This window comes from Myotis brandtii, unplaced genomic scaffold (genome assembly GCF_000412655.1).
Source record: "Myotis brandtii unplaced genomic scaffold, ASM41265v1 scaffold17, whole genome shotgun sequence".
Classification (NCBI taxonomy): domain Eukaryota; kingdom Metazoa; phylum Chordata; class Mammalia; order Chiroptera; family Vespertilionidae; genus Myotis; species Myotis brandtii.
The window spans coordinates 4,352,956-4,365,757 of record NW_005356259.1 but is presented as its reverse complement, the minus strand read 5'-3'; the positions used below and the strand labels follow the sequence as shown (position 1 = coordinate 4,365,757).

The 12,802-nt window shown below is 35.1% G+C and overlaps 1 protein-coding gene across 1 annotated transcript in view; it reads left to right on the top strand.

Moving 5' to 3' along the window:
- The window catches only part of MAGI2 (membrane associated guanylate kinase, WW and PDZ domain containing 2), an 835,146-nt gene that overhangs the window by 540,579 nt on the left and 281,765 nt on the right, over positions 1-12,802 (top strand). The window contains exon 7 of the mRNA XM_014537030.1: positions 7,957-8,014. Within this exon, the coding sequence (XP_014392516.1) occupies positions 7,957-8,014 (58 nt within the window). The remainder of the gene's footprint in view (positions 1-7,956; positions 8,015-12,802) is intronic.

Below are 12,802 nucleotides of genomic sequence, written 5' to 3'. Positions count from 1 at the left end.
CTCAGTGAATAGAGCGTTGGCCTGTGGACTAAAGGGTCCCGGGTTCGATTTGGGTCAAGGCCATATGCCCGGGTTGCAGTCTTGATCCCCAGTGGGGGACATGCAGGAGGCAGCCAATCTATGACTCTCTCTCATCATTGATGTTTCTATCTCTCTCTCCCTCTCCCTTCCTCTCTGAAATAAAAAAATATATATATTTTTTAAAAAAGTTAAGATAAACTGGAGCTGTATATTTTGAAGTCCTAAGCCTATAGTTGCTTTCCAAATCTTTCTTTAAACCCGAGCTCTAGGAATATTAAAAACAGAAACAAAACTCTCCTCGGTTCATCGTCCTTTGACCTTCTAATACATCTTAGGACATAAACCAGATATGACTCTCTAAGGCCTTAGCAGACAACATCTTTTTTGTGCCGTGCCTTCCTACCACCACTTCCTGTCACCATCTCAAATAGATTACTCTGTCATGTTTAAGTTAGCATTTCAAAAGTTCACATCTATGTTTGACAGCTTTTCCCCAAGTACAAAATGGCCCTTGAATGCCCAAAACATCTCTTTGTGTACCAATATCTGTCAGATAATCTTGTACATTTTCTACTCAAGTTTGGTCAGATACATTAAGGAATACATTTATTTGGAATTGTTTCTGCAATTGTATTTTTTTTTTTATTAAGGACAAGCCCATGAAATCATGGTCAGTAATTTAAAAATGCAGTATAATACTGTGGTAATAAAAACCTCAGGCTGAATCCACATGATAACATGAATTGGATGTCAGTACAGTGAAAAACAGCTCAGCTAGTTCTTTCCCCTATAGATATAGTAAAGTTCCTATATGCCCATGAATGAAGACCTCACAACCTGTATTTCCACGAAATCAAAAGACTTTGTACTCTTTCATGTCATACAAAGAACATAAATGAACAACATTTTCTATTTTTAATTTTAGGTCGCACAGTTTATTGTTTTGTTTATTTTCCTGGCTGAATGAAAAAAAATTCTCTGATAAAGAGGGGCCAGTTTGAGTCTTAATACACAGAAAAAGTCTGGAAGGATACATACTCTCAACTTTATCTTTATGTAGGGAAATGGGACTATAATTAACTTATCATTATTATATGAATTTTGTTAAAAGCAAGAATGTATCCAGAATTTACTTTTATAATTGCAATTGCATTTTGAATAAAGGAAAAGAGAGGCAGATATAATAAAGGTTTTTTTATATTTTTATTCTTACACAGTATCCTTTTCCTCCTTCTTTTTCTTTTATTCTAAAAATGTGTTTCTTGTAAAAACTCACGTTCTTCAGAACTACCTGGGAGTAAAAATTGCATAACGTTTTCAGGAAAATTTAGTTCTATTTTTCAATTTGTGTTATATACATATATAAATACATATATATCAAAAACCCGATAAAGATTGGAGGGAAACATTTTAAGTAGTATTAGCTATTACAATATTGTGTACTATGCATTATATCATTCGACCTAGAGAAAATTGTATGTTTCTTATGTTCTGTTATAATAAAAAATAGCAAGAGCCTCAATTAAAAATTAAATGTAGTCCAAATAAAATAATATAGAGTTAAAGGAAATGGTCTTCCCTTCTGGTCCCTGTTCCTCTCCAATAATTAGTACTTTGTATGCTTCCAAAACTGGTCTGCTTTCCTGGCTTTGAGGAGAATTGTAAACTGCCCACCAGGATGGCCTAGACAGAACCTTATGTGAATTAACATAACCCAGGCTATGGCCTCTACAGACACTGCCTCCCAGAAAAGGAACAAAGCCCGGCTTCAATATTTGCACTCATATTATTAAATCTGTATTTTCTAGGTTTCAAGATGCAGTAACTTTTAAATGTGAATGGTATTCACGTAGTTTTTCCAGCAGAAAGATAGACAACATGAAAAAAATGGTAAAATAACAAAATTAAAAGTCACTATCTTGGAAAAGTCTATAGAAAAAAATCAACATAATATAGAAGAATATAAATACAAAAATCCTGCATTCTCATTTTGCTTAAGAATTTAACACTATCCTAATGAATTCAGTGTTATAAGTATCAGTGTTTTTATTTTGAAATTATTTTAGATTTCAAGAAAATGGCCAAAACAGTGCAAAGTATTTTCACATACCTTTTGCCTAGCTTCCCCTAATGTTAACATCATTTATGATATAATTATTGAAACCAAGAAATTAATATTCATATAGACTATGAACTAATGTACAAATCTTATTTGAATCTTGCTAATTATGTCACGAATGTCCCTTTTCTGGTCCAAGACCCTACCCAGAATCCTACAGTGCATTTAGGCTCCCTGTCTCCAGGCTCCTCCACAGTATGACAGTACCTCAGTCTTTCTATTTCATGACCTTGACACTTTTGAAGAGTACTGACCAGTTAATTTGTAGATTGCCACAGATGTGGCTCTGTATCTACCTAAGGGCCCAATCCCCACACATAAATGATTATTCTGTGGTTGTGTTCTTAACTTGAAGGCAGCCATACATTGATCTGGCCAAACACTTGGATCTATTTTGAAGAAAATGAACTGAGTTAGTGAATTCTTTGTGGGTTGGAATACAGAATTGGTACACTGAGAGATCAAGCAATAGAAGCTGTGCTTGAGATAAAAAGTAACATAGAGCCCGGCCAGTGTGACTCATTGGTTGAGTGTCAAGCCAGGAACCAAGAGGTCGCTGGTTGATTCCTCAATCCTTAGTAGGGGGCGTGCAGGAGGCAACCAATCGATGTTCTGCTCTCACATCAATGTTTCTGTCTCTGTCTTCATTCTCCCTCTCCTTTCCTCTCTCTAAAAAACATATTTTTTTCAAAAGCAACATAGAGTCAAGTTCAGGGTAGACACTGCAGGACATATTCAAGTTGAGCAACAGAGGTAGCCAGCTAGTAAAAGAGAAAGAAATACAGACACAGAGATAAAGGACATAGTTTAAAAGACAAAGTAGGACAGACAGAAGGTACTTTCTGAAATATCCTGAGTTAGTGCATCCCAGGTTCCTTACAGCTTTATTTGGGTCCCATTTCCATAAGAAATACTGACCTTGTATTCTACAAGTTTTCCAGTTGCAGCCTAAAAACTGTTTGGTTTTGTTTGTGTGAATTAGCATAAAGGAGTCTCTATTTCCTGCAATGAAAGTGAACCTAACAAACAAACAAATAAATAAAATTTTGAAAGAGAAACTAAGTACAAAATATACCATAGTAGCTGTGGCAGAATCCTGGCCGAACAGAATGCCTAGTGAATCTTTTGATTCTATTGCAGTCTTACAAAGCTTATATGACTGACTACAAATTAATCTAGACGGTTACACCGACTTCTGCAGAAGGGATCGCTGTAGGAATACCTAATCACTGAATTTGCTCCATGGTTCCCATGGCCTGAAAACAATCTCAATTAAACAGTTCTTAATGCAGCATTAACCTTGCTGATCTCGAGTGTTTATTTTTCCCTTTGCATAGTATATGTTATTCTTTCATCAGTGTGACCTGAATCATCTGTAAATTTGTCAGGTATTGTTAAATAAAGTGTTCTAAGTAATCCAGGACCTAAGAGCTCCAAACTACATGCTTGTCTGATTAAGCAAATAGTCAAAAACTGGAATTTTTTTTCCATTTATTAGCTTTATTTTAAAAAGAAGCAATTGATTTTTGAAACTTAACTCCAAATCCAAATAGCTCACTTTTCACAGTGAAAGGTTATTCTCAAATTTTCATTATCTAAGTGTACATATATTCCAGTTTATAATCTTTAAAAGTTTATTTTCTGACTTGTCTTTTTATGAGTGAGGAAAAATATGTATTTTTTTAATTACCATTCTAGCCTAAAGCTGTCTTTGCTGCTCAGGAAAAATGTCATTAAAGGGAATACACACAAACACCCTTGCGCATGCACATGCAGGTGAACACATATATACACACATACATGTTCATATATATGCATATACATACATATAAATGCACATGCATCTACACTAATAAAAGGATAATGTGCTAATTAGACTGGATAGACCAGACATTTTCCGTTTGTCCGGTCTTCCTTCCGGACAAAGACACGGTGACGGGGCCCAAGGAAGAGGCAGTTAGGGGCGATCAGGCTGGCAGGGGAGGGTAGTTAGGGGCAATTAGGCTGGCAGGGGAGGGTGGTAGGGGCGATCAGGCCAGCAGGTGAGGGTGGTTAGGGGCGATCAGGCCAGCAAGGGAGAGCAGTTGCAATGGTTCTCAACCTTCTGGCCCTTTAAATACAGTTCCTCATGTTGTGACCCAACCATAAAATTATTTTCGTTGCTACTTCATAAATGTAATATTGCTACTGTTATGAATTGTAATGTAAATATCTGAGTGGTTAGGGGGATCAGGCCAGCAGGCTAGCAGTTAGGAGCCAGTGGTCCTGGATTGCGAAAGGGATGTTTGACTGCTGGTTTAGGCCTGATCTCTATGGGATCGGGCTTAAACCGGCAGTCGGACATCCCCCGAGGGGTCCCAGATTGGAGAGGGTGCAGGCCAGCCTGAGGGATACCTCCCATGCACGAATTTCGTGCACCAGACCTCTAGTATATAATAAATACACACACCTATTAAAATATTGGCTATAGATTTTTATACCCATTCTACCACATTTACAAATGAAGTAATGTATGTATGTGTTACTGGTTTCTTGTAACATTCATCTATCAATCCCTTGTAAATATTTAAAATGAAATAAATGGCAGCCCTTTGGAACAGATGGTTGGAGTTATAGTGTATCATTTTGTCTCAAAATTTGAGTTAAGGACCACTAATAGTTTATTTTAAAGTACAAGTGTTTATAACATATAATTTGGGGAGACACAAATTAACAGTTCATTTTGGAAATATGAAACAAGCAGGCAAACAAACACAATATATTGATATATTAAAAAAGAAAATACATTTTCTCTAAATTCTGATGAATACTTCATGATAGCAAGGGGAAAAGATAAGTACATGTTGGCAGAACCTTTGGTGCTGTAAATCTGCAAAGATAAAGAAACAATGAAATCTGTACTTCCAGAATACAATGCTTAGAATTAGTAATTTACTCAAAAAAGAGCCAAAGATAAGGAATACATGAAGAAATAGTTGATATTATAAAAGATAATTTTAAAAATTGGACTATTAAATGCTTCCATGTAGCAATGCCATTAAGAAGTAAGACTAGTATCCATAAAATTAGCCATATTAGGCTTTTATTCTATATTGAATATTTGCATTCATGAAATTATATTAAACTTATTTAAATATGAATCTGTATATTCAGCCATATTAATAACTAATATCCATAATATTGATTGCTGTGTTCTATATATTCTTTTACTTAAGTAAAAGGCACTTCACTGCTTGTAAAAGGCACCCAATAAGTATTTGTCAAATGGATTCTTCATTTTCATAGCCAGATTCTCCAGTAGCTTGAAGGATTTAGTGAAAACCATCTGGAAAATTATTCTACTTAATCTTAATTAAGTGTTATTTATGCTGTGTTAAACACAGTGTCTAAATTGATATCTAAGTTGGGTAAAATTGCTGGAACCAGAGTACAGGCATTTTAAATTCTGAGCTGTTGTTAGGGTAAAATGATTTAGTACATGGAAACTCATCAGTACCTGAACCATGGTAAATACTCAGCAAAAGTTTGCTCTCATTATCGTTTTGAAAGGAAAGTGTCATAAGGTACTCCACAATTTGGTGTTTTGATTTTATTAAGATATAACTAATCTAAGAATTATTAAACAAAGTCATAATCTAGACTTTTTTTAAAAAAAAGAAACACTAGAAAAATTTCTTCAGTATTTAAGCTAAGCTCCAATGATAGAAACCATAGAGGAAAACAATGAAAAACTTACCAAACTTATATATGTTAAAAGAAATGTTCAGAAAAATTAAAACTTAAACAAACTTTTAACATATGTGCAAACTATGTGGTAAAGAATTAGTATCCTTAATAAGTAAAGAGCTCTTATGAATTAATAAAAATTAATGAGAAATGCACAAAAGAAAAAAATAATTGTCCAAAGATGGACAAATGAAAAATGTTCAAACTAACTAGAAATCCAAGAAAGGTAATTTAAAACAGCTATGAGCTGCCATTTTAAAAAATAATTTGATTGATTTTCAAAATAATGATACATAATCCTTAATCTGCATATCTAGAATTCAAAAACACGAAAAACTGCTTTTTGTAACTTATTTGGCAGCAAAACAGAAGCTAATCTGGACACAATGGCAGCAAACCAGTGCAAACTGATATGAAGTAGTCATTTATGCCTCCTAGTGTGAATCATGTAATTTTGGCTGTACAAATACTCATGTTTTGATTATAAAGTGCTTCCCAGACTCTGCTTGGAGTGCTATAAATTAGAAATCATTTGCATCATCTTAACTTTCTAAAATTGGAGAAATACTGAATTCCAAAACCTATCTCTGTCCCTAAACGTTTTGGATGGGGAATTACGTACCTGTGCTTAATTTGATGGCACAGAGAAACAAAGTCACTCAGTGAGATGATAAATTGGTTCTCTTTTGTGAGTGCGAAGGTAGTAATCTGGCTGTACATCAAAAGCCATGAAAGAGTACATGCCCTTTAATCCAAAATCCCACCTCTGGGAATTTATCATCGATAAATTACTAGGAAAGTGATGACAGATTGAGGTTTTAATAAATCCAACACAGATGATATGTAATAGGTAACAACTGGAACGTCCCTTTGTTCAACAACAGAAGGCTGCTGGATTACGAAGACTCTGGCCATACCACAGACTACGAGACTGCCACTTTAAAAGTGATATTGTTAAGTAACATTTATTTATGTTGAAAGATGCCCTTGATAGTTTGTTAAATAGAAGTAGGCTATAAAAATAATATGTACTCTACGATTTAATTTCTTAAAAATAGTAGTTGCATGTATAAAGAATATTCATCAAAATATTAATGGTGGTTATCTCTGGATGGAGGGATTGCAAATGATTCTAGTTTTTTTTATAACTATACTTTGCAGTCAACATGTATTACTACATCATAACTTTCAAATTTATTTTATTACTATTAAATTTAATTACTACTATAATTACAACTTTTAAATCTCATTTAAAGATATTATTTAAATCATGCCAATATATCTTACTTAAATGTCAAATTCTGTATACATAAAATTAATATCTATCTAGAAAAATATAATGTTTAGAAATTAATAATTATAAAGGCTCCGTGTATCATGAAGCAAAGCCTGGTTTTCAAAGAGCCTGCTTTTGCCTATAGTAGCATTTAGGGCATTGTTGCTATTTTAAATATATGTGAATTAAAATTACCCATGGAGAATTGGAAATATGAACCATATTGTCAAGGAAAATGTGTGTAGAATTTTAGACTTTATGAAAATATGCCCAAAAGTATATTGGCAGTACTCAAAATCTGACCCGTGTGGAGAGAACAGCAAGCTAACCATCTTGACTAGTGGGATATCAATTGAGAATTTATAATGTCTGTGTTACATTCACCAGAAAAAATATTTGCTATCTTCAGAAATATATTTTCAAAATATGATCTTTATTCTGAAACTATCCTTTTAACAATACACATAAATAAGAAAGCCGTATGCCCTTTCAGGAAAGCAGTGTGCCTTCTGTATTGCCTCAGTGGTGATAGCATGAGGACGTGCCATCCTACTGCTTGGCGTGGGATAAACAGCTAGACGCAGCAGTACGTCTGCAGAGAAGAGAGCTCTGTGTTTTAACTGCCAATTTTCAAGTCAGTGCTTCTAAAAGTTCCTACAATATGTGTCTGAAATTTGGTGCTGACTCTGAATGCTCTATTCCACTTTGGTAGATTATTTCTGCAATTCATGAACAGTTAAATTATATTACTTTTTATTAGAAATTGTGATGTATGTTACTTATTTACTAAAAGAAATAACTTTTTATTTTTCAGAGCTTCCATATGGCTGGGAAAAAATCGATGATCCCATATATGGCACTTATTATGTTGAGTAAGTCTCCAAGTATGATATTAACTTGTTATTAATGTGTCGTGAAATTGTGTTAGTATTTCATTTATGGAGCATGTGTGGCTAACAGTCCCTTTATTTCCCTTTCATCTTACTTTGAAGTATCCACAAAGAACCTAGCAGCACTAGCTAGCTATTTCTTGCCTCTTCCAGCTGGCTAATTTGTCATTCCTTTTCTTTGACTCAAGATTTTAAAACACCAATTGGAAAAGTGTGTTTCATCTTGTCCTCTAAATGAGTGATAATTAAAGATATCAAAGTAAATGCCTTTCATTTTGCAATCAAAATGTTGGGAGCTGACCCGAGGTGTAGAAGAGATGTTCTATTAAACCAGATTTCAAAGACAATTAAATGAAGCAGCCATATTTTCCATTCAAAGGAAAAAAATAAATTTTAGATATTTTTTCACTTCTAAAATCCCATTTCAAATCAATAGTACTCTTTCTGTAGATTGGATTTCTATATTATTGGAGGTTGCATTGCCTTAATATATTCTGGCATAATATGAGTTATCCCCTCTATGAATCCTTTTATTCAAAATAAAGCCCCTATTTAGGATTAGACTACTTACATTTTTGGGGGGGAGGGGGGGAACAAGTAATATTCATAATTTTCAAAAGTTAAATATGTGACTTATTTTTCCAGAATCCCCTTTTCTGATAGAAAACATTTCTATTATATATTGTGTAATGTTGCTTATGTTATTTTGGTGAATAACAAAGTTTATATTTTTCTTATGAGATGTATACTTTCCAAGAAGTGCAAAGGTTGGAAAACAAAAGACATTCACATTATTTATCAAGATCAAACTCTGTTTTCTCCAATCACATTCTGTTTTAAAATAATAATCTAGATTGTCAAGGGTTATAAAATTTTTTTACTGATTTCTGAGAGGAAGGGAGAGGGAGAAAAAGATAGAAACATCAATGATGAGAGAATCATTGATCAGCTGCCCCCTACATGCCCCACCTTGGGGATCAAGCCCAGTACTGGGAATTGAACTGTGACCTCCTAATTCATAAGTCGATGCTCAACCACTGAGCCACGCACGCCGGCTGGGCAAGGGTTATAAATTGATTGCATCATTGCTAAATTGTTTTTGTAACGATATTCAAACAGTTACTGGGTTTTTAATAGGCATCAAGCCCTTCTCTGTGCTAGAATGCTCAACCACTGAGCCACGCTGGCCGGGCAAGGGTTATAAATTGATTGCATTATTGCTAAATTGTTTTTGTAACAATATTCAAACAGTTACTGGGTTTTTAATAGGCATCCAGCCCTTCTCTGTGCTAGGGATGTATAGATGAATAAGACCCATGTTCTCCCTGCCCTGGAGCATCTTCCTTATAAACACTGGTCTTGAATACTTTGACCCACCATTTTCATTTGGAAAAGCCCCAATTTTGATACCACAGTCAGTCATTTTCACTCAAAGTGAATTTACCTCACTTTGCCACACCTTCTAACATAGTATCTAATGTTTTCATTTGGAAAAGCCCCAATTTTGATACCACAGTCTTTTCAGTCAAAGTGAATTTACCTCGCTTTGCCACACCTTCTAACATAGTATCTAATATCATGTGGACGCTCAATAGATGAAAAAAGTAAGATTAAATACGTGAAACTATCTTTAATTGCAAAAATAAAGGGAAATCACTTTTAAAGTGTTTAAGACCCCTAAGTCCCACTACATTGCTAACCAATTACAGTATACAAATATTTTAATAATAATGTATCTGCAGTTTCTGGGTGCATTTATCAGCATTAAATGTTTCCAATAAATGCTAGCTTGTCTCACTTCACTGAAGCAGACTGTACTGTGCCAAAGCTTATTACATCTGAAATCCAAGGCAGTTTCATATGAGGAAAGGGAACTGAGATAGCTGACATGCCAGATCTCATCTTTAATACACTTCCTTGCAAAATTCAGAGAATAAGAATGTTTTCCTTAATCGAGATATTGGCAAATTTTATAAAAAGCCAGATAACAAATATTTGGGGGAGAGGGTGAGGGACATATTGCCTCTGTCACAATTACTCAATTCAACCATTGTAGCCTGAAAGCAACCATAGAGGTCACTTAAATTAATAGGCATAGCGATGCTTTAGTAAAACTTTATTTATAAAAACAATCAGCTGGCTGAATTTGACCTGAGCATAGTTTTCTGACCCTTGCCTTATTCTAATTCTTCAGTTTTTCCATGTCTTCCTCAACTCCTTTTGAGCTGGCATCCAAAGTGGGAAACAATATTTAGCCCAAAACTCTCTTCTCTGCTCTAATTATCTGTCATAGAAGTGAGACATCCATATATCAGAAAACAAGGCTTCCTACTTTCTTGATCATTGAGGTGTGTGTTCTTCAAGTAAAGATATGCTGCTGGTTTGTAGTTAATTATTGAATTGGACATCGACTATAACTCTAAAAGAAAATTGTCCTCATTATCATTATACTTCAAATGGTTATCCTTTTGTTTGTTTTTGCTTAAATCATATCTCTCTCTACATTTCTCCACTTCATCTTTTGGGTATCACCACCATAATTAGGAAATTATTTGTATTTTAATCAGCCATGTCCTATGTTAGATCAGACTGGCATTTAACAGTTTCAGATTCCAAATAATAGCTGAGATCATCACACAGGTGAGTCTAATAGTTTAATGTCCCTCAAATTGCATCCAGTTCTGTTACTATCAATACCAGTGTGGGCAGTATCAGGCCAAGTAGAAAATTGAGATCCATCATTCATGCAAATGTAAAGGTAATTTTAAGTAGGATTATATCCCAATATTTCTTAAAGACATCTTTTGGAAAAAAATACTCAGAATATTTAAAATACCTCAATTTATTTTATGTAATATTACTTGAAATGAGAGATATTTTACACCACAACAAAGATACTTTGTCCATTTGAATGGGACTATGCCAGTCTACATGGCTTGTTTTAATTGTTCAAAAAATGTGAATCTCATCTCTGAGACAGTTATTTTCACAAGGTATATTGGTTCTGAATAATAGTTTTGTTTGTGAAATCTACATGAATAGATATGTGAATATTGTAGTTATCCCTTTCGGTCCATAGAGTATTTTTGTTGGAAAAAGTCTAATTTCTTACAGTTAACTTATAAAGGAAAAAAAAGTAACTATCCAGTTTAAGTTGCTGTATCAAGTTTATAGTGTAGATATCATAAATATAAAATACTTGTTTTAATTGTTCAAAAAATGTGAATCTCATCTCTAAGACATTTTCACAAGGTATAGTGGTTCTGAATAATAGTTTTAATATGCCTAGATTAAGACAGTTTACAATTGAAGTGATAACATTAAATTCAGTACCTTAAATAACCATACATTTTCATTTGAAACTTTAATATTTAGTTCATGTTAGCCCTGGCTGGTTTTGCTCAGTGGATAGAGCATCAGACCTCGGACAGAAGGGTCCGGGGTTTGATTCCGGTCAAGGGTACACCTGCTCGGGTGTGTGCAGGAGGCAACCAATTTATGGGTCTCTCTCATTTCGATGTTTGTCCCTGCCTCTCCCTCTGCCTTCCACTCTCTCTAAAAATCAATGGAAAAATATCCTTGAGTGAGGATTTAAAAAAATATATATTTAGTTATAATGTTTATAAACCAAGGTTGTCTTTATAATAAACCTATAATCAAGAAAATGTTGATTCCCTAATACTGTTGATGATGGATGATGGATTCTCTGCAGAACTATCATTTTTGATGTTTAATTATACCCCATTTATGCAATTGAATGTGCTACTTACAAAATATGAAAAACATTTCACCTCTCATCCAGTGACAAAAAGGCCTGTGCAAGGACATTAGGAGTCCAGCTTTGAGGTCAGTCACTCTCTTCAATGGACTGACAACGAGGAGCAGAAGCTGCAGTGGGCTCTTTGTCACCGGCAGGGCATGTCAGGTTGAAATCTGTCTGTGCCTCTGGCGCAGTTGCATGGACACTTGTTTTCCTGTCAGCCACAGCCAGGCAGATAGGAATTCCAGCAATCAATAGCAGGAAAGTGTTTATACAACTTGAAACTGAAGAACCTAGATTGAATAGCTTTCAACCACTATGACTGACTTTACCTTCCTGAGCCATAATTCTGTCCTGGGCAAAGTCAATGTTAAAGTTGCAGGTTTAATATATTTAAAAGTCAGAAAAGTTATCCTCTTCATCATAGCACCCAAATAGTTAACATTTACTGTATACCAAGTATGTGCCAGGACCTGGGCTGGTGCTCAAGTATCTTTACCACAGTTATTTATCATCCTTTCTCTAGTGATAGGGAGGTAAATTGTCCTAAGTGTACAGTGAGCAAACTGCTGAAGAAGTTAAGGAACTCACCCAGTATCACACAGTACAGATAGGAATGGTCTTAGTTTGCACCCGGGCAGTCTGACTGTAGAGCCCAGATTCCAACCTCTGCTCAAAATGCCTCCCACAAATTTAGTGTTCATAATCCGTCATGGTCCAAACAAGCCTCAGGCTCATTACTGGAGAAGAATGAGGGGTCACTGGGGAAAGTCTCCACTCTGGCTCCCATCTAATACATGTCTCAGCAGGATGTCCAGCAATGGGCAGTCGTGCTGTGCACAGCCTGTAGACCAGCTTCTGACCCAAGCATTCTGAGCCGTCAGCTCCGCTGCCCACTACTTCCAAGGGCTCTGGACAGCTTGGCCACTGGGAGCAAGATTTGCAAGATTTGAACAAGGTGGAGGCCATCATGTGGACCTTAACATAAGAATATCAACACTCATTTGGAT